The 27,885-nt window shown below is 42.9% G+C and overlaps 1 protein-coding gene and 1 long non-coding RNA gene across 5 annotated transcripts; one reads left to right on the forward strand and one right to left on the reverse strand.

Moving 5' to 3' along the window:
• Positions 1-1,943: 1,943 nt before the first annotated feature.
• LOC130178862 (solute carrier family 12 member 7-like) lies at positions 1,944-23,979 on the reverse strand. 4 transcript variants are annotated; one of them, XM_056391420.1, is made up of 28 exons: positions 22,472-22,582; positions 18,425-18,495; positions 16,950-17,041; positions 16,535-16,663; positions 11,808-11,954; positions 10,452-10,506; positions 10,001-10,131; positions 9,782-9,906; positions 9,577-9,681; positions 9,262-9,473; positions 8,983-9,150; positions 8,743-8,841; positions 8,327-8,384; positions 8,043-8,217; positions 7,566-7,684; positions 7,379-7,477; positions 7,149-7,268; positions 6,932-7,036; positions 6,466-6,634; positions 6,044-6,239; positions 5,665-5,834; positions 5,436-5,567; positions 5,220-5,327; positions 4,899-5,000; positions 3,852-4,012; positions 3,729-3,743; positions 3,464-3,597; positions 1,944-3,174 (listed from the first exon to the last, which is right to left on the reverse strand). In XM_056391420.1, the coding sequence occupies exons 3-28, from the start codon at positions 16,962-16,964 to the stop codon at positions 3,083-3,085; spliced, it is 3,141 nt and encodes a 1,046-aa protein (XP_056247395.1). In that variant the 5' UTR covers positions 16,965-17,041; positions 18,425-18,495; positions 22,472-22,582; the 3' UTR covers positions 1,944-3,082. The 4 variants fall into 4 exon arrangements, with proteins under 4 accessions (XP_056247395.1, XP_056247393.1, XP_056247394.1 ...); XM_056391418.1 differs by lacking the exon at positions 18,425-18,495 and having other exon boundaries at positions 22,472-23,979; XM_056391419.1 differs by lacking the exons at positions 4,899-5,000; positions 18,425-18,495 and having other exon boundaries at positions 22,472-23,978.
• On the forward strand, positions 10,629-12,025 carry LOC130178863 (uncharacterized). Its single transcript, XR_008829202.1, has 2 exons — positions 10,629-10,739; positions 11,812-12,025. It is a non-coding gene; the product is annotated as an uncharacterized LOC130178863 (long non-coding RNA).
• Positions 23,980-27,885: the final 3,906 nt, after the last annotated feature.

Raw genomic sequence — 27,885 nt, forward strand, 5'->3', positions numbered from 1 at the left:
CATGAAGGATGCACTGTTGGTTTTTCATTTAAGCCGTTAAACTTTTGCCCCACCTGTGGCAAAAACAAGCACAGTGCACGAGTCCGTGAACAAGGGTGGGAATGTGTTTGTGTGCAGCTGTAAGGTTTTAGTAAACGGCAGGGCTTCGTGTGGCCCTCCGGTCAAAGGGGGCCTCTGTGCGGAGCTGGTCATGAGGCCCGTCTCGTGTTGATGATGTCATGTCTTGAGGCCCCCCCCCCCCCGAGGACAGATCACGGCAAGGTCTTACATTTACTCTTTTAATTTTTCAGCAACAACAGAAATTTTCTCACGGCAAAGATCTTGCAAAAACTTTGAGGATAAAACCTCCCACGTTCAGAGAAATGAAGACTGTGAACCCATCATTTAGCCCTCTTGTTTTTCATGAGCTCTTTTTTTTTTTTTATACACTGACACTTGTGGTCATTGTGTTTTTTTTATGTGGATCCTGGCCAGAAGACAAGATTGCCATTGAGGAAACAATAAAGTATCAAATTAGGTTCTGAATCTCAGCCTGTGTTTCAAACCGGGCACAGCGTCGGGATTACAGACAGCAGACTGTGGCGGAGTTGTAGTTCAGACAGCGATCAGAGCATCAGACCGGGTAGGTTGTTGTTGTTGTCCTGTGCGTGCTGACCCAGCTAAACCGCTCTGTGGGACAAACAGGAAGCCATTTATCCTGGGCCAAGTTTCCTGACAGCTTCTTACTGCAGCTCCAAGATTGTCTTTGTTCTTTTGTGAGCCAAGAGACAATGATGATTTTAGGATTCAATTGAATTTCGGAAACTGAGCCTGGGCCAGTTATGTAAGAGATGACAGCAATCCAGCTCGGCTCTCATCTGGGTCAGACAGGAGCCCGTTCCGTTTGACCATACATGCCCTGCTGGGAATATGCAACAATAGAAAATCTATTTTTAACAAGGGACGCTATCACGTTAAAAATAAACGAGTGTTAAACGCAGGATTGATTTCTTAACGGACAAGATTATCTTGAATAACAGTGGAGTCGGGCGAGTGTGGCTCGTCAATAATCATAATATTCATCTGAAAATGTTAAATACCGACAATTCATCAAACTGCCTGCTGCTGAGTTCACGTTAGCATGCATGCTAACTTCGCTAACTGCTTTGTCTGAACAAAGTGGGTCAAAATAACAGGAAGGAAGAGCCGCGTCGAGAAGAAGGCAATCAGAGGATTTTTACGCCGCTGCTCTGGACGTGCCCGAGCGACCACGCGCTCAGCTTCATTTCCTCTGTAAGCTCACTTCCTGCTTTGGCCTTTCCTGCCTTTTTGAAGTGTGTTTTGTGGCATGTTATGGGTGGTTCTTTTCCGACTTTGAATCAACAATTCTCACTTTGGGTGAGACTATTGTCAACGTCATAATCCACCCAGGCAAATTATCCCAAAGGCTCTGATACAGATGGACACAGTGATATAATCTTGTTTTCACATCAGCTGTTCAAACTGAACTAAAAGCAGCAGCAACTCCCAATTTAAAAACCATGTTTTTTAAAGTAATGCATCTGCTGGTTGTGAAAAAAAACTAGTCTAGTAAAATCTAAATAAAAACACTTTTAAAACGTTTTTTTTGTCCCTCCAAGAATCTGTGGAAATACAGTTTCTGTTTGGTAAAAGTGTGCGACTCCGACACTTCTTCATTTGATGTTGTTGTTGTTGTTTTTAGGAAAGTGTGTGTGGTGTTGTCTTCGTTCAGCTGTTAAATGGTTAAACTCCCTCCACAAACCTGGAACAACCTTTTTTTTTTACACAATAATAAATCTGAAAGTATCAACGACTAATTAAACATCTGACAGAAATGTGAAATATTCGTTTAGAACTGATGTTACTTTACTTTTCATTTGGGGTCACCTGCATCAGCAGAACAGTCCTAAGCTGATAAACAGGTCAGTTGTTAAACGAGCGTCTGCATTTTTCGAACATTGAAGGGTTTTTATTTGTCAGAGAACTGGATGTGAAGCTGTAACGGAAACACATCAGAGGCACAAACTGGGGCTGGAAAATAACACACTTGATAGCGTTGCGTTTAAATGACTTACACGTAAAACAACCGACTGTATGTTCATCAAACTGGTGTTTGTAGAAATCACAGTAGTGCACAGAAACAGAAGGATACAGGTATTAGCATGTTCTTATTCTGCAGCAAATATCTTGGGAAGGAGGTTGTGGCGGGAGAGCGGGTTGGACTTTGACACCGCAGACCGTCTCCTAATGGACGCCAGATGAGCTAAAACACTCATTTCAATATGTCTGGAAGGCTCTAGGAGAAAGTCCAGTTTCATCATATATGTTTGTAAAGACATGATGTAAAGGAACCTGTCCTCTTCTGTTCATCTGATTCCGTCACATCAGACTTTAATGTTCAGTCCATTTACAGGGACATACACACACAACATCCTCGTCCTTTTTGATCACACATGTCTCACTGACGCTGTCTCTGACATTAAGACAGGCGAGCAGTGTTCAACACAATCCTAACTATTGATTCTAATCAATGCTAAACATTTAGTTTATTCTAATGTTATTTGCAGTGACGTGAGGCAAACACGATATTCTATAAAAAGAAATATAATGACTTAAAAACACGTTCAACTCTTCTCTCGTCCAAAAGTCAGTCGTTGAAATGTTTCCTCAGTGGCACTGAAATAAAGACAGCGTAGCTACGTCAGCGTTCCTCATTGAAACCAATGGGCTTGCTGCTAGCTCCGAAAAGCTATGCAATGCTAACAGTTTAACTACAAGTTGTCGTGAGTGTTCTCTCTTCCAAAAAGAAAAAGAAGAAATGAAGAAATATAACATGTTGAACTCGGTTCGCAGACGGCAGCGTCTTCCAGTGTAGAGATGTGGGGGGTCCTTCACAGCGACTAAAGTCCTCCTACAAAATGTTAGGCAGCACTCAAGTTTCTTTTGTCCGGACAGAGTGAGGAGGTTTGTCCTGTACTTTCAGACGTCTTCGTCCACGTCCGACCTCGAAACCATGTCCTCCTCTGTCCGGGTTCCCGCTGTTTCCCCTCCAGTGTCTGAACCCGTTAGGACCAAACCGGTGCTAAGAGTAGATGGTGATGACCTCCCGACCTCCTCCGCGGACCAACAGGACGCGATCTAATCCTTCCATCAGAACCTCCAAAAACTCCATATCTGAGAGACGCAGTCTGGTTAAGGACGTGCTGCACACTGTAGAGACATGCTGGAAGATTTATTTTAAAAAAGAGTGGATGAATCTCAGTTTTAAAAAAAAAATTAACGATTAAACACGGTCAGCTGTGTTTCCAGTCTTTATGCTAATCTAAGCTAACGTGGCTCTTGCTTAAGTATAGTTCCCAAATTTATTCTTTAATATCCTTTTAAAATGCCAACATTTTATTGCCTGATTGACAGAGCGAGTTCCCCGTTGACTAAATGAGCAGCTGATTAGTTTAAAGGATACAGTTCTCGTCTCCTTTCTTGTTCTTCGGTGGTCCGGGCATGTTGAGCAGGACCAGGTCCGAATTACAGGATTTCTTGACGACCACCTCATTGAGCTTCACAGCCGTGTGCATCCTCCGCACGTTGGACTGGTTGCTACGTGGAAAACCAGAGAGGTGTTAAAATGACAGCAGTGACATGCAGCACTGACACGCATGCAGACTGAACTGCTGAGCATGCATCATCATGCACATGCAAACAAAAAGTGAGAAGGTAAAGTGACTTACAGATTCTCCCACTCACTGGAGGAAGGGAGCAAAAAAACAAACATTAACATTAATGCTAAAATAGTTTGAGTTTAATCGTCATGTATCTTTACGTAGTTTTATAGTTGAGCTGGATCTACGTACGGTTTCATATTAAACATGTCTTTAACTGCCATGGCCTCTCTCTGTCTGTTCCTCTCGTTGATCAGTTTGTCTTTGGTCCAGGTCATGTGGACGCGATCCGGCGTGGCTTTGTCGTTCATTGTGGAGTGAGAGGCCGTGTTGCGGTCGTGGATCAGCTGGGCCTGACAAAGGACAGGTGAGAGGACACAGAGACAGTTTGGTCGTATCGTTCATCCTGATTCTCTTCTCATGATCAAACCACTGAGTCTCTCAAGGTGAAGCTCAAGTTTTTACATGTTAACATGTCATTCAGGCAACAAACGCTATGTGTAAAAATACAATATCATTTTTGGATGTTGTGAGAGCCGTCAGGTGAGAGGCAGGCTGGTGATGAAAGTGAATGCAGGTTTGAAATGAAAACAGAAACACACACACACACACACACACACACACACACACACACTGTCTTTGTAGAATCGTTAATCAGCAAATTCAGACTAAGAAGCGTCCTGTAAAACAAAAGAAGCAGTGGAAATTAGGAAGCTTCAGTCTAGACGGTGTCGACCGAGGTGAAGAGCGACGAGCTTCATCCAGGCAGCTGCGTATTTCTTCTTTCACCTCGTATTTAAAGTTTAGTGATCCAGCTGTTTGGTGCAAAACTGCAGCTGAAATCAGCATCAAGAGACAAAATGCAAATCCAAACAATACTATATCACTTTTGTCCACTTTGTTGAAACCGATCCATAATCAGTCTCCGTGCAGAGAAGGGGCAGGAAGATTTTCAAATTAAAACACAGCTGCAGACAGAAATCCTGCAGGCGCTCAGCGAGGACTTTGTCTTCCTCTAGTGGCAGTTGTTGGTTTGTGTTTAACAGCAGCATCTACAGCACAGTGGAAGACAGAGGGATGAAGACGGTGCCATCCTCAGAAGATGAACCGCGAGGCTGAACATTAAACCTCTGAGTTCAGCTTCTGTTGACGGCGCGGATGGATTATGATGATGAGGAAGGATGGCGTGATGTAAAACAAAAGAGGATGGAGCGATAACGCCATGGATACCGTGGCTACCTCATCCTCTGGTATGCACAGCATGTTGAGGGGCGGGGCATCAATGCGCGACGACTTCTTCCTCTTTATGGAGCCACGTGATACGTCTGTGATGCTCTGAATCTGAGCCCGTCGTCCAATCACAGCGCAGGGTTCGGAAGGGGGGAAGAGTTGAAAGGTCAACAACAGCATGAAAAGAACCATGAGGAGTCACGCTACACTTCCTGTATACAGTTTGTCAAAGCATCTCTGCATTTCATTCGTTTTTGCATTTTGGAAATGTCTGTTTGAACACATCGCATCACAGCTCGTATAAACACATCAGGAAATGAGTCACTGTACCTCTCTCTCCCTCTCAGTGCGAGACAGCTGCATCTGTTTGAGCATCTGAGACCTCTGCTCCATCACCAGCGTCTTCTCGTAGGTGAAGGCTGAGATATCGCTGTCGTGCTGGAGCGACACACACGGAGCGGTTTTCAATAACGCAGTCGTACATTTACGTCGTCATCTTGACAATCAATTAACTTTCATGATGAATTAGAATCAGACGGGACTAACCATTTCCACCACCTCCACCACTGCATCCAGCCGTAGATGGTAGAGAAACATCTGGAGATCTTTCTTCATCTGGATGGAGTTGTCGTCCATCTGAGCCACCGTGAAGATTCGCATGTTGCACTTCCTCCACACCTACAGTTTATTATTGATATTGAGTCCAAATATGTTGCCTTTGTTAATAAATAATTAAACAGGAAAAAGGAAAATACAGTTCAGACAACAAACGCACCTTGTGCTGACTAAGTAAAAATGGCAGCAGCATGAGCAGTCCCCCATCGTGTACGATCCACCACACGTCAATGTTTCCCTGTTTCAGACGCTCCTGGTTGCTAGGGAAGTGGTCAATGTTCTTAGCAACCAGCAGAGCCTGATGTGCCGACGTCGTCTCTCTCACCGTTTCTGGAGGGAAAGAGATGAAATGTGGAAAACATTAAACAGAGCAAATTTACCAACCATTTCTGATGAAGTGGGTATAAAGAAAAGAGATTAAAATCCATCATTTTGTCTTGTAAAATAAATTCAAATGTGGGTATAATGTCTGGAATTATTATATTTTCATGTGACAACTTATTTGAATTGTCTTTTCTCACCACAATAAAGTGATTTACCTATGAAATTCCTCCTTGCAGAGGAGTCCCGGGCTTGTTTCCACCCTGCTGGCCAGGCCATCAGGACGGCATTGTGTTTCATTCCTCCCAGTCCTGCTGACTGGATGAGCAGAGAGAAACCGTCCCGCAGGTTGGATGAAACCACCACATGGGAGAAACCCTTGGTTCGCTCTGCGGCCATGGCAGCTTTCAAGTTCTGCAGGGGAGCGAATGGAGCGGCGAGGTTGGTGCATTCGATTGTATTATGTTAAACACACACACACACACACACACACACACACACACACACAGACGATCTGTATTAAACACCTCTCCATCTGCTGCTCCCTCCTCTCTACCCGGTGAATGTCGGGATATAGTCGTAGACTTTAAACCCCCGGAGGATCCTACAGAGGACTGACCCAGCTGACCCAAGAACAAACCTGCTCTCCGGTCTTGGCGTCGTTCCCCCGGGTCATGTAGGTTCCCTCCAGGACCGAGCAGACGATGGTCAGTCCCTTCCCCGCTTTGAGCTGTGTGGTGAATGACAGGAGACGAGGGTGTTTCACCGCCAGGTCCGAGTTCAGCTTACACAGCACCAACAGCTGAGGCCTGAGGAGAGAGAATTAGTAGAAGAAGAAGAAGAAGAAGACAAAAATGAAAACATGGATTTCTTACATACTTAAGTGATAGGATTTAGAATAAATACCATTAGATTTTGGTTGGTTTGGTTGGAAGTATTTGTCTCTATTTTTGAGATATTATATTCCAAATGTTTGAAGTTATTGATTAATCAAGGAAATAGTGAACAGATTAACTGATACAGACAATGAGACTGCAACTACTGCTTTATAGCATGTCAGAGAAAGTTTTTTGTTGTTTTAAAACACAGCACACATACACGCTCACCTCCAGTTTTTGGTGTGCGGCGGTGCTTCCTCCAGCCGGATGAGAGCGTACCGCGCTGCATTCAAAGACAGGCCTCGGATACCGTCTCCCCACTCCTTCACTGCCCTGCAACCGGACAGGTCCAAGTCAGGAAGTCTCACTCCCCACCGCTCACTAATGGAGGCTTTAAAAGCAACTTTGAACTGATCTCTTCTCCTGAAAACGCCCTCGGACTCACCCTCTGTACTCAATGTACTTGTAGATACATCCAGCTATCACCATGGCAACCAGGGCGTAGTACCAGGAGGAGACAAACATAAGGGAGAGACACAGACTCATCCCTAAGAAGGACAGGGTCCTGCAGGATGAACACACACACACACACACACACACACACAGACTGTTGGTTGTTTATTGATCACAACACGTGAGTAGAGGCGACACAGTCTGGTTGGAGGCTTTTCTTACCAGTGATAGAACTTGAAGCGCGGCCTCCAGTTGGGCGTTCGGAGCAAAGTCTGCACAGCGCAGGCCAGGTTGACGAACAGGTAGCACATGAGGAAGAACCTGGCACCGATGAGAAAGAGGGAATTTTAATTACAGGCGGAAAACGAACAGGCAATTAGCATGTGGTGCAGAAAGTGCAGCAGCGTACATGGACAGGATGGGGGCCACGTCGTCCAGAGAAGCGATGAGGATTCCTATCTCGCAGATCCCGACCGTCAGCAGCAGAGCCCAGGTGGGTTCACCGTTCGTCTTCCCGTGACCAAAGACCTGAGCAAGTTACAGATGCAGAGGAAGAACAGTCTGTGTAGTGGGCTACTACATTAACGTCTCATCATCAAGGTCAAAGTTCACTGTAATTGCCACACACAGTTCCATATTTTTAAGCTGCAAAATGTCTGAAATTAATGTCATGAGCTCCTTAATCTATATCTGGATGGATGTAAATTACTTTACTGTGGCAGAAGTGAACTAGTTAGCAGTTGAACCCTCCAGCACACCTATAAATCTGGCAAATAAACGTGGGCAAAACCTTTTGAAGAAGTTATTGCTGTTGACATGAATCGTTGCACAAAGTCATAAGTTCTTGTGTTGTGCATGATGCTTGACGGATCTCTGTAACACCGACCTGCAGGAACGGGATGATGCCGTCCCGAGCGATGGCCTGCAACAGCCGGGGGGCGCCGGTGAGGCTCTGGAGCCCCGCCCCGCAGCAGGAGAAAAAGGAGCCGATCACGATCACCCAGGGTGACGGCCAGGCCAGAATACCAATCACCGGGTTCTTCTTCACTGAGTAACCAAACCTGAAACACCCACAGACGTTACAGCCACCAAACAGTTCACCCATGTTCTGCTACAGCGTGGAAATGAAAGACTCCAACCGAACCATAATTCAATTACGAACGCACGTACTTGTCTCTCAGCACCACTCCCTCAATACAGGCTCCAAACAGCACCACAAAGGAGATGTCTGACCGTGGAGTTAAGGTGGAAATACTCAATACTGACTCTAGTCTTGAAGACCACTTAGAGCGCTTTACACCGCAAGCCACATCCAGCGCTTTTCTGCCTCACTCACACATCGGGGGGTAATTTAGAGATTCAGTATCTCGGCCAAGGACGCTTTAGAACCCGCTCTACTTCCTGTTTCACAGCCAGTAACAGCCCGACCTTTGACATCCCAACACAGAATCTGTCAATCACAATCTTCCACAGAAGGATAACCATGCACACGCTTCTGAAACTGGTTTATACTGTATATAAATGTGCTAAACACTAAGACACACACACACACACACACACACACTATGACAGAGTCCGGAGGATACAGATGAAAGAGGTGGTGAGAATAGCCATGATGGTTCCTATTGGGATCGACCTCTGGGCGTCTCTGAGATCACCTGACCTGTTAGAACCAGCCATTATACCTGAAATAAAACACACACACACACACACACACACACACAGACCAGATTAAGCACAATGAAAACCTCTCGAATAATATCAGTGTGCTTTACATTGTGTCGTCTCTTTGGTCTTTGGCGGAGCCGCCGTGCTGCTTCATCTACCTGTGACGGAGGGGAAGTAGATTCCCACCAGCAGAGTGAAGTAGGTGGTGATGTCATTGAAGACGTACGGCCTATGGACGTCTTTGGTGGGTTCCTGCTCCGGTGCTGAAGGCTGGTTTTCCTTCTCTATGAACATACCAGCCGGACCGTAGTTGCCCCACAGGTTGTCTAAAAGCAAGACAGAGGAAAAGCATCATCAGCTCATTGTCAGGTCCTGGCCTCTAGCTCGCAGTCTCTCCTGGATTTTGGCTCAGAATCACTTCCCGTCGTCCCTCTCACCTTTGATAACTCCGCTCCGAAGCCCAGGTATGGCCTGTATTTCCGTCAGGTTGTTTAAGGAGAAGTACTCGTCGCAGGTGGCGTTGCTGTGGTTACTGTTGCAGAAGAGGGGCCAGAGCTCGGTGGTCACCGTGAGGTTTTTCACATCCTCCGTCTTTGCGCACGTTTCAAACTTTTCGTTCTTCAGGGAGCGGTTCCCCAACAAACAGACGCTGTAGAGAGAGAGAGAGAGAGAGAGAGGTTTGAATGTGAGTGTGAACAGTTGTTTGTGTCAGTGCTCAGTGAGAAATGGTCATTTGTCTGTTGGTAACTCACTTGAACTCAGGCGGTTGGATGAGCGTCTTGATTGCTCCGGCGTAAGTGGCCATGATAGACAGAACCACACAGGTCAGAAACACCAGAGCCAGTTTGTTCACGTACCTGCAGAGAGGAGGGGCAACAGATGTGAGTGTGCGTGTGTGTGTGTGTGTTGCTGTGTGTGTTGCTGTGTGTGTGTGTGTTTATGTGTGTGTAAACTTACTTCACCCCTACAAACACTACCAGCGCCATTATCACCAAGCAGCACGTGCCATAGACGCGCATATTGTTGAGCATTGCTGCGTTATCGCCTTCTTTAAATATCGTGGCTGTCGGGACAATGTACGTCTGGCGGTGGGGGAGACAGGGGAAAAAAAGAGAGTGAACGTGTCGTTGATCAGTAGCTACAGATGTCCTCGTCTCTGTTTGAGTGGTAACATACCAGCAGAATCTCTATGGTTCCCAGTATGTACAAGGATCCGGCGAAGGTGGTCCCCAGGTAGAAACAGAGTCCCACTGCGCCTCCAAACTCCGGACCCAAAGATCTGGAGATCATGTAGTACGAGCCGCCGGCTTCGGAGAAACAGAATCTCAGTTAGACTGCCACCAAATTCATTGCTTGGCTTTTAAACTTTATTTTTCATAGTTTTCTACATGTTTGTCTTTTTGGGGTTACCTCATGACCCCTGCTTTACACAACAACGTAGATCCTGTATCATTCCTTAATTCTTTCATGAATACTCAAATAATCTGTATTTTTATCCAATCTTTGTGGAAAGGGTAAAGTTTAATAAGGTTGTTGCACTGCATTGCAAAGGATGCATTACTTTGCTGGCTGCAGATAAGTTATGGAAAATAAAGACAAATAGTAAATGCAACATTTCATAACGTACCTGGAACAACTCCATTGGTCGCTATGGCGCTCATTGATATGGCTGTGAGCAAAGTCTGCGAGCGGAGAAAGAGGACAGATGTAGAGACGACAGAGGTTGTGTTGTATTATTTTTGCAAGAAGAACACTGTTTTCAAAATGTCTGTGTTTCTGATACTGTGTTTTTCATGCTGCGGGAGAGACCGGGGCGCTTCACGAAACAGATGACATCACGATATATTGAAGCAACACACGAAGACATGAGTCAGGAAGTTAAGGCTCGGACCGAGTTTAAATGTGTTTGGCTAAGGTGTGTGCAGAACTTCAACCGTGTATTGTAGAGGAGTGTTGTGAGCAGATTCACATCACATGAGTGCGGAGCATTTAAGTTCAAACGCTTCAAACAGTCAACTCTCTGTTTGGCCAGCTGGAGCTACACCGTATGAACTGGGGTTGTAAATGAGACTCAGATTTTCTGCTGCTCTCCGTCGTTAATCAACACACACAGGAGGGCGTATTGATTGGCCTCCAGTTTGTTTGCTTTGCTGTAAATCTCAGACTCAACCTCAGCCATTGTTCAGTTCGAGCATTTATAGAATGATTTGGAATATAGTTTCAACAAACATTAATCTTTCACAGTATCATTAATGCCAAATACTGTTTTTATTTTTTTATAATGACTTATATATAGAAATATTACAAGCTCAAAATGAATGAGGATAAGAATGATGGAAGAAATTGTAGAGAACACTGTATAATATAATAGGGAGGAATCAAATGTGTCTGCCTCTTTTATTTAAATAGAAGGTCTATTTATTACTAAACCACATGAAATCGCGACTTATTTTAACAACTATTTTACGAGAGAGTCATGCTTCGTGTCACCAGCTGTGTCCGCTCATAGCAGTTGCACTGTTAGCTGTTCAACTGAGCTGAAACCTAATATTTACATGGCCGTGTGATGTTGGGTTTTTGGGTGCTGCCTTTCATGTTACTGATCATTCTCAGTGTCTTAAATGTCAAGAAACCATATTTTGAGAAGCGAAAATAAGTGTCTGACCAGACAGGCGAGTTTAGGTTATCTCTTACCACGTAGAGCTCGGACAACTCTCCTTAGATCTACTGTATTTTACATGATGGGGCTCTTCACCAAGTTATGTTTTTAAAATAAATACCAGATATTTCAAGAAAACAACGAATGAATGAACAAAAGATGATTCATCTTGCTCTGAGATTTTTTTCTCTTTCTCTTTAGTTTGCTGTGGCCAGTGATTTCACGGCATTAGCTCTGGGGGCATCCTAATAAACGAACTAGTATAACACGGCATCACCGTCAGGAAGTCAGTATTTTTAACTGTTGGATTTATAAATTACTCACACAGACGCAGCACATGGAGACGATGGCGAAGGATCCCAGGATTCCTGCTGTGCCGACGATCCAGGTGAGACGCAGGAAGAGGATGACACCCAGGATGTTCTGCATGCAGGGCAGGTACACTCCGATGAAGGTTCCCATCTGGGGGACCTGGAGATGGGTAAACACGCATAGATTTGCACACAAGTGAGAATCAGTGATAATAAGCAGGGGAGGGAAAGCAGGGAGGACGTCATCAATGAAACCCTCCTGCGTGTGTCCATGCTTTTCCCACCACGGGAAAACCACTATGAGGGATTTGATGCATATGATCAAACCTGCACCATGATATATAATTTTAGCATTTTGCCTTTACTGAAGAGGTGAGAGTGGCTAGCAGCATGACGTATGGGCAGAGGGAAGATGACACACACACACAAACACACACACACATACTGTAATAACTCTTTGAATGTACATATGAGCAGTGGAGTATCCTCTTGGCACCCACCTGTTTTAAACCTAATTTGCAACCATTTGCATAAGTAAATGTAATAAGCTTATGACAGAAGAACTGTAAGGCAAAAATGCACCTCATTTGAAAGGTAGCATATTCTAGTTTTTGAAAATGTGCTTGTTTTGCATGTGACTACAACCCAACCTAAACTACATCAGCTCATACATGGTTTTTTTTTTGTATTTTTCCGTCCTCGCCTCTTCAAGTCACATTACATAACAACCAACAGGATCTACTTTATATAAGAATGATGAAAAGCTCCACAATACTCAAAAACTGCTCTGTGAAGCTTCAAGGCCTCTAGGACTAATAGTTTAGTTTAGTAGAGCTTTATAGTTCATTTTTTCACTGGCGCCCATAAACCTCTCTAAAAGGAAAACTGGGAGAAATGTGCTCTAACTCTTTAATATGAAATAATAGAAAACATACTGAAGCATTTTGATGCCAAAGAAACCTTTTAGGACCGTTCAAAACAGATCTGATCCCTGCTCTCAGCTGTTTTTACACCTCTCACAGCCTATTGGCTCTGCCTCTGAAGTGCCCGCCCCTCCGTAGTTTGCTCTGATTGGTCAGGGGAGCCGTCTATCTACAAGCTAGAGTAGTCCAGAAAAGCTGTGGGGAAAAAAAACTGCTTTTTTTTTATCGAGGGAGAACACGTCATTACGTCTTACACTCGCCGTTTTCCCCATCTGATTGGAGCTTTACAGGGAAGCCTCCATTTTGGAGCAAGAAAGCTAAAAACAATAGCAGAGCCGCTAACAGCCGTAGAACAAGCCGTGAGAAGTCCAAAGTAAACGACCTGGAATACTTTTATAAGGATCCTTTTTGATTTTTGTGACCTGTGGACCGTTACAGACGAAAGGAATACAAATAACAGAGAAACGGAGAGAATCGGAGTTCTACACGTCTAAACGGTAGGCAGTCACCACACTCTGCTGGTACACAATGCTGGTAGATATTTATAAATCATATTTATGTGCTTATGTTTAGCGCAAAATGACTATACTACTATGAATATTTGAATTCTAGAGACTCTAACCGATCTAAGGAGGTACAGCTTGTTTATATTGATATTAAAGGTTTACTATGTCAGAACAAGTCCAGAACCTTCTACTGGGCCCATGGATGGGCCGGCGGTCCGTATGATGATAAAGATAGACTTATACTTTACTAGAAAAGTGTGAACTTATTTTTTAATGTAGAATACCAGTGCTTTTATCATGTATTGAGGTGTAATAATATATTTTTTTCTAACCATGTATTCATCATATTTATGATTTTTAAAACATGGTGAATGACACAGTAGATAGTGTAATAATGGCGCTAGTAAAAGGCTTAATTTGCATTAATTTTACAAGCTTTTTAATATTGGAGGGCCCTTATTTTGTAAGTTGGCTTGACTTTCATCATCAAACTTTTATAACCTGCTCTATCAGAACTTCCTTTAAACAGTTAAACTGTTTTTACGCAGCACAAATGTTGGCCTGTCAGTTGTTACTTACTCAGTTGTTTGGATTATGTAGGAATGCATCATCGATCAAAAAGGTATTAATTAGGAGAAGTAAAATTTATTTACTCTTTTTGTTTTGTTCTGTTTTAGTGGATGCACCTTAGCACAGTCCCAATTAAAAGAAATCAAACATGACAAGAAAAAAAAAAAAAGCAAAAAGCTCAACATACAGTAGATCAGCAGTTTCACTGATGAGCTGACTCTGCAAATTTTAATTTCACTCCTTGTCTCATTAAAACATGAAGAGATTATTTGACCGCTAGTGATTTTCTCATAATATTAAGAATGGTAATATATATTTCATTTCAACCGAATGTGTCCAGTGAATATCTTTACACTTTCTTTCCGAAAGCAAAAGATTTTTGAATGAATCAAACTTAACTTAAAAATACTACTGGTCCCACCTTAACCTATAGCTCAGGTAAAGTGTTTTCTATCAATATACAGCAGCTTTAGGTGTAAAGTCACATTATTGTGCTCAAGCTCCTTCATTAACATCCCTGTCTTCTATAATATTTTCAGTACGCATCACACTGCATAAGCACACATATGTTTACCTCTATCCCCAAAAAACCAGAGTGTACTTACCATTTTTCTAGGTACAAACACTTTGTCCGGGGCTGTTTCCACTGCACTCAGCTCTCTGCCTAAATGCTGCGACACGCCTGACGTGGATTTCCAAATCTCCCACATCTTCTCCCTTTTTTCTCCTCTGTCTTTTCTCCTCTTCTTGACTCAGTGTTTACTCCCCCTCACTGTCGCTTCATTGTCTGTCTTGCTCTTTTTAAGTCTCAAGCCTCAGATGTCCCTCCTTGCGCTCTTCAAGAAAAAACACAGCTATCATTCAGGGGGGCGGGTGTGGGTAAAACATGATCAATGCTTCTATACAGAGCCACAGTCCAAGGTCCCCACTGTCTTTATACCAAAGACTCTGGGTGTTAAAAACTACAGCTAAACTACAGGGAAGGCAAGTGTTGCTGTAGCTGGAGCGTATTCTCAATGCTTTTCATATGGTCTGACAGCAGCAGGTTAGCTTAGCTTAGCATAAAGACTGGAGACAGGGAGAAACTGACACTGATGATACATGGAGACGTACCAAATATTCCCACACATAAAAGATTTTATACTGTATAATAACATACAGTATAAACTCTTTCACACTATCTGACCCAGCCAGCCAGGAACCACCTCCACTCTCCGCCTCCAGCCGGCGCTCAAAGACAGACCCACTTTTCTAAGTCTGGATCTCTCGGGCTGAGGGCCAAGCTGAGGCCTTGTTTTTCAATCTAGCCAACTAGCGTATGAAGGTGACCGGCCTCCTCCACACACACCCTCTCAGTTCACAGCTGTACTTTTGTCTTTCAGCAAAAAGAATCACGACCTTAACATGAATATTACTCATCAAGTATTTGAGGTTTCAGGTGTTTTTTCCCACGCCAGGCAGCTATTTATTTACACCACACACAGGGCGAAGCACAAAGGAGATGTAGTTGCTCTTGTGACTTTGTTCAAAGGTTGATAACAACTGCAGTTATCAAGGTTCTCTCAAAGAAACAATATTTGTGATGTGTGAGCAGCACTGCTGTTATATGGGCCCACAGAGGACATTATGTAATTAATTAGTGAGTGAACCTCACTTGTTTCAATGTGGATAGATTTTTAAAGGTCATAGTTTCGTTCTGCGTCAAACTACCTTTGTCCTCTCTCTCTCTCTCTCTCTCTCTCTCTCTCTCTCTCTCTCTCTCTCTCTCTCTCTCTCTCTCTCTTTCTCTCTCTCTCTCTCTCTCTCTCTCTCTCTCTCTAACCCTCGGACTTGCTTCCACTTTTTCAGCTTGGTCTTATTTCCATTATTAGTAAAAAGGTTTGGTGTCAGTCTGCATTACATCATTTCCTGTTCATACAAAAATAAAGTACTTTTTTTGGTATACGAATTGCAAATTAACCTATTATGGTAATTAGTATATAATCATGTCATCACATACAATATGGTGTTGTATGTATTTGCTGTGCAGCAGTCCTGACACAGGACCAGCCAACAGAAGTATAGGATACTCTTCTGGAGCCCACTGACTTAGCAGTTTACTGTGTGTCTTTTGCACTACAGGCGATAAGACTTGAAAATCTACAAATTAGTTCATAATAAATCTCATAAGATGAAAGAGTTTTACCAAACGGCACATCTCTTCCTCACAATACAGTCCATTCTTCAGATATGTTTATGAACTGCTTCATCTCCTTGTGATATCATCCTAAAGATCAAAGTCTGCAGCAGACTGTATTTAAACTGTAAAAATTATTTTTGCTACAACACATACTGGGTCATACACTGTCGGTTATTATCAAGGCCTTTTTTCATTACAGTTTAACTATTTAATTTTTTAAACAAAGAAGCGGCTGAACAAAAAGCAAGCTGAGTTTAGAGAGTGTGATACTGGTATGCACATTTAAACAAAGACAATAAAAGAGAAGTTGAAAAGAGACATACCTGAAATCTCTAAATCTGCTGGAGGTGAGTGTGAAAAGTTCAACTATAGCAAAACCGTGCACAGGGTTAAATGTCAGTGCAGGACTTAATTTTCTGGACTTTCCGGTCCTTCAAGTGCCATAAAATCTGCAGGAATTGGTCTCTAAAGCAAGAACATAGGCCGCCTTAAAAAAATCTACAAACTTGTGTTTGTAAATATCATCGAAATTCATCCTCAGGCTCGTAAGAGAAGTCTGTACCATGACTGTGACCCTCCTGACCCCGTCCTCCTCGGCCTCCTCGTGCTCACGAACACCCTGGGTCAGGTTGGTGTAGTTGGCCAACTTGTTGAGAAGAGATGACACCATGGGGTTACTGTCCATTTCCTCCTGCAGACACGCAGAGGAAAATCAATGAAAATATAATGTTTTTTAAATCTTACATTTCTGGAACTGGCTTTATATATTAATGTAGAATATTTTCCAGGCACTAAAAATAATTTACCTGTTATTAGTCATTCATTTCAAACAATGTAATGATATAATCTTCCTGTACCATTGATCTTATGCAAAATGAATTTGCTTTAAATATATCGGTCTTCGACAATAGATTTGCATCAAATATTCTAATATTCATAAATAGTGTACATCTGGAGAGTTATCATTTTAGTCTTACCTCAAACAGGGCCATGTTCTTTCCTTCATAATAGTGTCCTCCATCATTGTCTGAGTTGAGGAATGGACTGGACTCTCTCTGATCCTCATCTCCTAGTGGGACACACAGGGAAAATACCCGTACTGTGAGACACGTACCACTGACAGGGCAAGAGGCGGCTGGATCACCAGGGATTGTTGTTGTGTAGCATCTGTAACAGCTGTAGCTGCAGGACTTGTTAGCAGTGGTGCATTAGCCCTTGTAGTGTTGTAGTAGTTGCGGTAGTGATAGTGGACAAGACATGTAAAAGTGGTTATGACACGAACATCCCTCTGCCGGTTATTCAATTATCAAAGCAGCATAAGAAAGTGCCACACCCACAGAGGCAATGCTAGTTAGCAGTTAGCAAGGAAGTTAGATAATGTTTTGAATGCAAATAACTGGCAGTAGATGGTTGGAAACTACCTGTTGAATGTTCAAACATACATTATGTTGTCAATTCACCAAATAGAACCAAATAACTAGAGAGCCAAGAGCTACGAAGCAGCACATCATGTGAAGCTAACGTTACAGCTGTCATTAGCTAGTTAGCTACCTTTCATTAGCTTCTGTCAAACTTGAAATTTGTTGGTGTTATCAGTAAATACAATTACACTTTTGAGTGTTGGTGATTAATTTAAAATGTTTAAATGAATAAAAATTAAATTATATATTGTAGTTGACAAACTAGCTGCTGTAAGTGATTATTAGCCATATTTTCTTATGGAGATTTGTCCACTGGATAAGATTAGCTACAACATGATCAGAACCAGTGCTAGTGTTTTGACTTTGATTTTCTTTGCCTGTTATCGTCAGACAGCGTGCGCTTTACAACTCGTTAGCTAAAGCGGGCTATTCATTTGAAAATTCATATGGGTGCTGCCAAAAGATACCATGCTCATCATTCATCTGATTTAGTAAGTTTTGTTTTTGCCTGTATGTAAAAGCAGCATGAAGTTTGGGACCGGTAAAACCATCCTCTCTCCGCCTGAGGGACGGGGAGCGCTCCATAATCCAAACTTACTGCTTCCTCTCTGAGATCCAGCTGTTTCTGGGAAATCAAGAGACAAACTCTCAGTATTTTCGGCGGAAAAATTAAGGTTCTGTTCACGGTTCAGCATTTTCCTAAAATCATCTCTTGTGCACTCTTAAAAAGACAAAGCAGCACAGAGTAACATCAAGACGTGCTTTTCAAACTGCTTCACAGTTTGGTTTGTCTTGCCCCCGGTCGTCATGCAGTGGTCTCATCCTGTTAGATATGGTATATTATCACACTAGGTCACACTGTCAGCTCATCTTTATTGCCTTGTTGAACTCAAGGCCTAACAGTGGTTCAGAGGTCACTGAAGAGAAAGAAAACCTAGTGCACTGTAGATGCATGTGACGCGGTGAAGATGATAAATAAATCGTAGCATGCATGGGAAAATCATTTGTCTACAATGGCTGGTCTTTCTTACCCGAGCCCGATTGTCTGTCGTTTAAACAAACTGACACGTTTTGTCCATCCTCAGCTGCTGAGTCAACGGTTCTGAGAATAAGAATAACGTTAAGACACTGAACACTGGAAATAGGGAAGTAGGACAATGTGTCTATACCCTCTATTTGCTCAAATAGTCTCAACACTATCTCTGCTTGTGACACACCATGATGTGAGTAGAGTCAGTCTAAAAGAACAAGATGTGACAGTGTCAGGAACACAGTAGTTTAACTTGTGATAACTTCCTGCACATTCAGACAAAATCCTATTTTCTACCACACCTGTCACCCCGCAGGTCGTCACAATGAATATGTTTGTTTCCTGAACTGTACACTGAGGAACATACTGGTGATATAGAATAGAAATAAACGATAAACAAAAGCTGTGTCCCGATTCAGGGCCTGAATCATCCCAGAAGGATGTGGCCCCTGATTTGGGACACAGCTAAGGTGTCATCTTTGACAGCACTCTACACTTTGAAGCCGACATGAATTACATCACTCAGGCTGCATTTTCTAATCAACGCAATATGAATCGTTTACGTCGGTCGCTTACAACCCGCAGCGCTGCTGTTCTTGTATAATCAGTCACATCTCACATTGATTACTGTAACTCTGTCCTCTCTGGTCTTCTTCACATACTCCTCCATAAACTTCAACTCTTTATATATTCGTCGTGCAACTAAATGCCTAACCCTTACCTAAACCTAACTTTCACCCATTTAAACAGCCATTTAAACTTTTGGGCTCCAGCATTTTGGCCCCTTCAAAGCTGTTGGGCTCCTTTTTGGACCCAATAAATATAGTTAAATTCACTCCTCTCTCATGGTCCCTTGTAACAATGTCACAGTAGGGCTTGGTGATATGGCTAAAACTGATAAAAATTTCCATATCACTTGATATCGATATTGATCATGATAAATGATATGATGATAAAATCTTTCAGGTTTAAAGGGCCGGTTTTCACTCCTGAGTGGAAGTTGAAGAAAACCTGACAGTCAGCTGTGGTTTTAAACTGCTCTGTTTAGTCCGAACAATGATGGAACAGGTTTCTGTCTTTGATGGAACGTGTCTCAGTCACACACGGTTTTACCAAACCTTCCCGTGCAGTGATCACGTTAACCAGCAGATGTCCACATTTCCTCATGCACAGCAGCACAGACTCTGGGAGGCTGATGTTATCTGTGTTAAATCCTGCAGAGTATATGTGTATAGACATCCCTCTTCCTACATGAACTTAAAAGTAATATCTGTCTGTTAAACAGCAGTGAGGGTGTTTTCCTTTTAGAGATAGCTGAGTCATAAAAGTTGCCTATCTTTTGTGTCTCTGGTGTTTTGTTGGTTGCCTTTGGTATAAAGCACGGAAAACCAGTTGAGTCGGTAAACACAATCTGTCTGTTGGTGGATGACACCATACAGGACTTACGGGGTATTGAAGTAAAGTTATCACGAGTAGTGGAATGGCAAAACTACGTTGTCCAATTAGTCAGTAGATTTGACGAGGCAAATCTCAGTTATATAATGGGTTTAATAGAAGTAATAAAGATAAGGCAAAGGCCATAGAGTTAATGTACCATGTGACCAATCCATTACCCCAATCATGCGCACGCCAACGAGCAAGTGAGTGTCAAACCGGCTCGTCGAGGCTTTACACAGGTAAACAGAAGTCACGAGGGGCTTCACTAAAATGAAAACTTCCTTATGAATCACTGGTTGTGTTGGCAGTTAGCCAACACAACCCCCCCCCCCCCGAACACATGGGAACAATGCTGTAATCATTAACATCCTCTTCTGTTGTACAGATGCTGGAAGTGTTCGGTGTTAAATGCCAAGAGGGAAAGGTCGTGGTGATCTAGGAATGACACTGATTTGAGGTGAGCATGCGGAAATGTATTACAAAAATTTCAAAAGAAACATTTCTTCAAGACTTGCAGAACCTAAACACGTAGCTCAAGGAGTTCTGCTAGAGTACAAGCAGAAAGTGGGACAATACGAAACAAGACACTGCTTTGGAAAATGATGGTACAGAGATGTTATTGTTTATATAGATGGCATCTTGTCTGATCAGCACTGTGTGTGTGTGTGTGTGTGTGTGTGTGTGTGTGTGTGTGTGTCTTGTTGAGCACTGCAAGTTCTCTGTGTGCCGTCATAAAAGACATAAAGAATGAAAGGTGCTGTATTAAAGTCTTCATGTTCATTTGCCAGTAATCTTATTATGGGGACGGTTTGTTTTTGAGGGAATCGTACTCATCAAATCCAGCTGACTCGTCACGAACCGCCCGTGAAAAACAGTCGTGTAATTCTTCTGTGGCTATGAAAATAACTCATGTCATCTGGGTTAATTTAACCTGGGCTTGAGACATCACATTTTATGACAAAATCTGTCACAGGACCTGGAGAGCAAAATGAAACGCCTGGCCTAACGCATGCCTGGGTCCTCAGCCTGAGTCTGGCCCACGTCATACGGAGGATTTTATGTGCATGCGCCAGAATTGGTCCAGATTCGGGCCGTGGAACCGGGTGTAGACTGGGCCATAAGAAAACAAGCATGTGGGGATGTGTGGTGATCGAACGATATAGGTGTTTACCAGGCTGGGAGGGGTTTAACGAAAGCACCCTATTGAGTTGCATTATGGGAATTGTAAGATCTATGTTGTCTAGTACACCCTCCACCTGCACGGACGGGCGATACTAAATGAAAAGACTGTAGTAGTGTGGACGTAGCTCTAGGCTGAGGAAGATGTCAGTCAGGGCCTCCGGAGAGAAACGGCCCGGCTGAATGAAAAGCTGTTTAACAGGCCCTCCAACTTGTGCCAGAGAAAGAGAAGCTCGCAGAGAGACGCTCTGGTCTGGAAAATCATTTACTTTTCACTTCCTCAGTTTGAGGAAGAAGAATGAGGAGAGGCAAGAGAAGGAGTCCATGTCTATCTGAGACGCTCACACCTCCCCCAGCAGTGTGTGGTGGTGTAACACACCACACTGAGTGATCAGTGTTTAAACACAGCAGGGCATCTGAGGACGAAACACTCACATTGTGTTTGGTCCAAATTACAAATACCAGCTATTTATTAATATTGACATTCGTTTATCACACTGGATAAATAATGTAACTTGTTTATTATTTGCCAGGGACCAGGGGGTTTAAACGAACACATTCTCACTCACGTCACTCAGTCCGACGTCCCCGTTCAGTCGGTTATTCCACATAATTAAATGAGGCTAAATCCAATCACAGAAAGAATGCTAGCTAAACTCCTGCTAATCGTAACTAGCTTAGCAAGACTTCAGTAGCTGCCTTTTAGCCTGTGACTCTGATGCAATACGATAAAAATAATAATTATAATTATTAACTTCATATGTATTAAATGTGAATAACTGATTTTCCTTGTTGTAGACAGACAAACACCTGGAGAAACAGATGCATATAATGAAGATGGTGTGTAAATAACCAACTTTAAGTAACACAAGTGAAGATGGAGCAGAGATGAAATTTCCCTGTGCATTCTGGGAAGGTTTTTTTTTTTTTTTTTTTTTTTACAGCGGCAGTATCTACAATTTTAAAAGGTATAAAATTCAACTTTTACAAAATTTTACAGTTTGCCAGCCAGCTTGAAAACTTAAAGCCCGTGTTTCACAGCTTCCCTGCGTCTCTAGCGTCTCTGTCACTGTAAGGTATGTACTTTTATAACAGACATCCAGCCCTGCACTACGACCATGATGAAGCAAAACAGCCCAACATTCAATCAGGGTTGTAGTGAGTAACATCAACACACAGTTCCTCCTCTCTTCCACACTCATCAAGCTGCCCTGCAAGTTCTGGCTAGTTGACCGGTGTCACACCGGTGTAATGCATGTGCCTGCCATGACATGTATTACTGTGTCGGCGTGCTTCCGTTTGTACGTGTTTAATTATAATGAACTTGCACAATTTAATCCTTGACTTTATCACGTAGCATGAGGCTTTGGCTCCTCCGTGACCCCCAACAGGAATAAGAGAGGCATGTTGGCAAGTCTTAGTGTACTCCTACCTGAGTGAGCTCCTTGTAAGTTCTCCTTATCATTTTCCTCCCCAAAGATTTTGCCCAGACTGACGGGTTTGCTTCCTCCGGCTGCACCGGCACTGTTGCTGCCGTCGTCCGCATCCTCCACTGGCACCACAGTGAAGGTGGGCATCTTGGCTCTTTACTTCCTGGTAAAAGAAAGTATGAAAAGGTCTCCGCTGGCGCCGACCAGGATGACACTAGCTGCTGAACTTTCACTCCCGCGGGGAAGAGATAAAAACAGTATATGAAGGGAGTCCGGTGAAAGAAACAGAGCCCTGTTAGGGCCCCAGTGAGGAAAGCTAAGGGCTCAGGTTTGACCACAACATGGCACTCACTTTAAACCTGTTGTTTCCTTTCTTTTTGTAATGTGATCCAGTGGGCTCTAAACTCAGGGTGAAAGTGCCGCCTCCTGCACATGAGGCAGGCCAAAGTCCTCCAGTGTATCTCTTCACTCCTCTCTCTCTCCTTGTTCCTTTCCCTCCCTTTTCTCCCCACTGCTTCAAGACTATTGCCCCATGTGACCATCTATTTACCATATGAACAGAGCTGCAGCCCATACATGGAGAACCCTGCAGCTCCTCCCTCGGCTCTGACTGTCCTACTTCTCTCACTCACACCTTTGTAATGCCAAGAAGGCAGGTAAACAAACTGCAAAGTATCTTTAAAAGAAAAAGTATCCAGAGTATCTGTAAAATCCACTTTGACTACGGAAGAATCAACTTTCCCATAAGTTCTTTTCTTATCTGTTCATTTGGCTTTGGTTTTTCTCAGCTCCCTTCAGACTGGTAGTTTCCGTGTATGGTTTGCTCCAGGTAAACAAAATGGGTGTTAACTTTCCCACAATGCATTATGGGTAGCAGTGCAATGCTGCTGTTCAGCACAGAATGGCACCGCAGGCTCTCGTGCGTACACACATTGTGCCAGCAAAGGAAACATCTTGAGAACCTTGGACGCTACCTTTCCTCTGTGTGCTGAGCAGCAGCATAGATTACAATGGACAGCCTGAAGGGGAAAAGCTTTTAGCTTTGAATAACAATGGACACAAGTAAACAAGAATTGTTTTCAGTTTGTGGGAATGATCATGCAAGGGGGAGTTCAGACATTTATCTTGATGAACTGGAAGCTTCCTTTAGAGAGGATACACAGCAGTGCAAGTAGTAGAGAAATGATGAATGTGTATTATTGAGTGTCGTCGTCAGTTAGCATTTGTTTCCTGTAGCATTTCTGTGTCACTCTTTAATATAGTGGTGTAGTGATATATAATATGACTGGACGCTGTTTGAGAATGCATTTTCTTTGTTTTTAGGATGTAACTTTAATGCAATAGAAAAGCACAGTGAAGCTTTATTTTCTTGCATCTTTCTTCTTTAGTTTAAGCTGCTTCACAGAATTGGGATATTACAGCAAATTGGTTTTCAATATGCAGCCCTGGACTCTGTAGTGAGTTTATTCAATGTAACAGATGCTTGACATAATAAAATGATTATACCTGAAGGTACCAGAAAGTATCAACAAGTGACTTTTCGGCTGCAACTTTTCTTCTCAGTGGTTAAACCTTAGTCTGATGCCATGTGTTCAAAATGATGTTATTTATTCTGCAGCCGAGACATCAATCCCCAAAAAGCAGCTCCCTGTTAAACAAATACATCATCCTCTAACCTGGCGAGCTTTTCTTGGCTTTGTTTATCTTTGCTCAATCTGCTTTTGTTAGCTTTGATTATATTTACACAGAATGGCTTTGCTAAACCATTGTCTTAGTTTAGTTTATATTATCTTACCTTAACTTGATTTAGATTATCTTCCTTTATATTACTGTATAATATAATATAATAGAAATACCCCAAATTAAATTATTTGATTATCACAAATATCTGAAGGCAATTAATGAGGGCAATTGCATGAGGCATTACCATGAATTTCTGTTTTCAAAGGGAATTTCAAAATCATGATTTGTCTTTTTTTTTTTTGGGGGGGGGGGGGTGTTAGTGAGAACTCCTGTGTCTAAACTATATGTGTGTGTGTAAAGGTGTATGCGCTCGCTTACAACACAGTAGCTTCCTTTATACGAGAATTTTGAAAAAGTGAAATGTAGTAAACGATCTCCATCTTTGAAACACAGGCTGCCCAGATGTTGTTGGCCAGATGTTGTTTTAAAAAGACTGAGTATTGTATTCATTCCCAGGCCTATATTTCAAAGCTGCTGAGCCTTGTAATAGTTTCCTATGGAACATAACATGCCATTAAAAGTAGAAATTGATAAATAGGACTGTCAGCTGGAACAGTAGTGAGAGAAAACATGGCTCATGTTTAACCTGCAGACGTTCATGATATCAGACAATCTCCCAGCCACAAAAGCCACAAAAAGAAAACTGCTGTTTGCTCAGCTTTGTTTAGGAAGTGGAGAATAATGAAGCTGTAGATATTATTTTTCCTTCTCTTTTCTTCTCACCAGCTTTGCTTTTTAACACAGAAAAAGAGCTTAAGGTTTTCACTCTTGCTAGCTTCACTTCAAGCTATTTATTTTTTCATATTTTGTGTGTGAGTGGCTCATCTTGTTATGGAGCTTAATGTGATCCAGACTTTTTAGGTTTTTAAAGAAATGATAAATGTTTTTGTTTTTTTTGTTCTCACACAGACAGTGTGGTCTGGTCGTGTAATTCCAGCAGAGGGTGCTGCAGGCTAAATATTTAAGCAACCAGCGGGGGACGAGTGCTCATAACTTTCAGCAGTGGTTCACAGCAAGGGTTAATAATGAGCAGAAGTACATATATGAGTAGGCTATAGACTTGTAACAACAACACTGTTTCCTTCATTAGTCCATACTTTGTGCTGGCCCTGACCTCTGACCTCACTATGAAATGCATGCATGCACGCTTGCTTATAGAAATCCTAGATGCCAAACCTCCACCGCCACGATGCATAAAAATGCCAAACATTTCCTCAGCGTATCGTTTGGTGTGATATCACTTGGCCCGTGACTGAACTACCACAGCTTCTCCTTCCTGGACAAAACTGCCATTTTATCCTCCTCAGATGGCTTAAGTGTGAATGTTGGGGAAAAAAAGTCAAAGCGAGAGAGGTAGAGGTGAAATCAAATCCCTTCAGCAAACAGCAAAAAGGTCAGTGCTGACGCAGACCCGGGAACAGGCTGCCCTCCCTCAAGACTATATTCTTAAGTGGCTAGATTCTATTTGTAGCATTTTCACCTGTTTACTGACTCCCCCTCTCGAAACCAGGTAGCTACGCAAACATACTGGAGGGTTTGGCCGACCTCTCATGTCATCACACGGGGGATAAATTTCAACTGCCTGCACTGTGCTGTCAGACCAAAAAAAAAAAAAAAAAAACGCAATATCTGGGCTGAGGGACTCATGTTTATCAGGGCCGGGGTGCGCTTTTTGTTCAGTCAGTTCACTGGCTTCAATTTCCTCATTTCAGAAATAATCTGATATGTGAATGCAACGTCAATGAAGTGCAGCGCTCTGCTAGATAAAGTGAGACTGCAGGTTTTTTTGTTGAGATTGCACAGCATAACTTAGAGGCTATTAAAACAAGTGTCTGCCTCCACATGCTGCTAGAAACAGCTTCAGCGCTCCTTGGCTTTTATTCCGCAAGTCTCTGAACTCTGCTGGTACGGCGGCTGAGAGAGCTCAACGCACTGCAGCTTAAGAAAACACATGCAAATAGACGAAACACAAACAACTTCAGGAAAACATCTCCATCAATTTGACGACACATGCTGCATTTACCTCACGACACAATGGAAGTGTTTCCGGGGGGACACTAAAAAGCGACGAACCCGGCTGCGACAAAGCTTTTAACTTCACCAGTCATAAATTAGCAGATGAAAAACAAATACTTCATCACTTTGATTTAGATAGTGATAGTAAGAGAGACTGAGAGAGGAAAGTCAGGGAGAGAGGGGCCACAGGTGGAGAACAACCCTGTTTCTATCGCTTCTTTTCTTCTGCTGTAGTTAGCATGCTAACCAGCTAGCCGCGGCCCGGCCCAGTTGGCTTGTCTTGTCACTTTATGATACCGTGTCACCGCAGCGTCCAGGCTGACCCGAAGACAGCACTACTCAGAGGACGTATTATAACCAATCGCTGAAGCTCTAGTCTAAGAAAAGCTGTTAATGCTAACGCTGGCTATGTAGCAATAGCAAAACTTACAAATAGCTCCTTTCACTGACACGCTGGAGAACAATTTGACTCATGCAGCCGTCTTATGTGAAAATGCTCGTGCTAAAGCAGCAGATGGTTCAAGTGCAAGAGATACTGAAAAGAGAGAAAAACTTTAAACATAAAAATCTTTCTGTCCGTGTCCAGCGGCGAAAGCTTCTTGCATTAGTTTCCTCACTGAACCTCTTTATGAGAGCATTTTTAAATATGCAGTATTTGTGAACAGTGCTGTGAAAACACCACTGTGGGCGTATAATCCTTATTTTAAAATTTTTAGCTTTTCATTTAATTATAAATTGGGTATTTTGGTCAAGTAGCACACTGTATAGCACTGAAGATCATATACAGTGCTTACATTGTCCCCATCCCTCATCTTTTTTTAGGGACATGCCCACTCTACATGCAGCAATGCCCAGAACACCCAGTAGTATTTTCATTTCTTTTCATATCCCACTTTCTCAGACTCTCTTGCCCTTTTCACGCGAGCTACACACACACACACGCACTCTCATGAAAACTGGATGTTGTTACACTATAGTGAAAAAAACAAAACAAAACAAAAACAAATTAATGAATTCCATGAATATTGAGATGGAAAATAGTGTCTTATCGTCAGGAGTGTGTACTCAGCCTGCCGTAAGCGACAGCAGGGCACCAGGCGAGCGTGGCCGGCAGTCAGACAACTATTTTTGGTGCAAGCGGAAAATTTGGACGGGGATCCTATGGTGGTGGTGGTGGGGGGGGGGGCAACAGTAGCCTAGAGGATCAGGGGGTAAGAAGAAAGTCTGTGAATCTTGTGAGACTGTGGGGAACAGTGACCCTCTGCCACACTCTGCTGGCACTGGAGGGCTGCATGCGGGCTACCAACAAAACAGGAGCGGAGGGGGAGAGGTGCCAAGGCCATAATTTGAGTTCGGGATCAGTGTGTGTGAGTGTGTGTTTTTGGTGGGTGGGAGGCGTGGAGCTCTGGTGAAGCCAAAATTCACCATCCTCAAAATGTTTTCAAGCTGCAAAAAAAAAGTTAGGCTTTAAATGTTGTATTCAATGAGTGGGGGGGGGGGGTTAGGGTGCATGTTGATGTTGATGTTTTAAGTCAGCTTTTTGAAATGAAACAGATTGGACAGACCACTCCTCTGGTATCTTACTGTCACTGAGAGGAGGAGAAAAGACAGAGGAGAAAGGTTGCTGGCAAAGTGAATGAAAGATGGAGGCAGAGGA

This window comes from Seriola aureovittata, chromosome 12, assembly GCF_021018895.1.
Source record: "Seriola aureovittata isolate HTS-2021-v1 ecotype China chromosome 12, ASM2101889v1, whole genome shotgun sequence".
Classification (NCBI taxonomy): Eukaryota; Metazoa; Chordata; class Actinopteri; order Carangiformes; family Carangidae; genus Seriola; species Seriola aureovittata.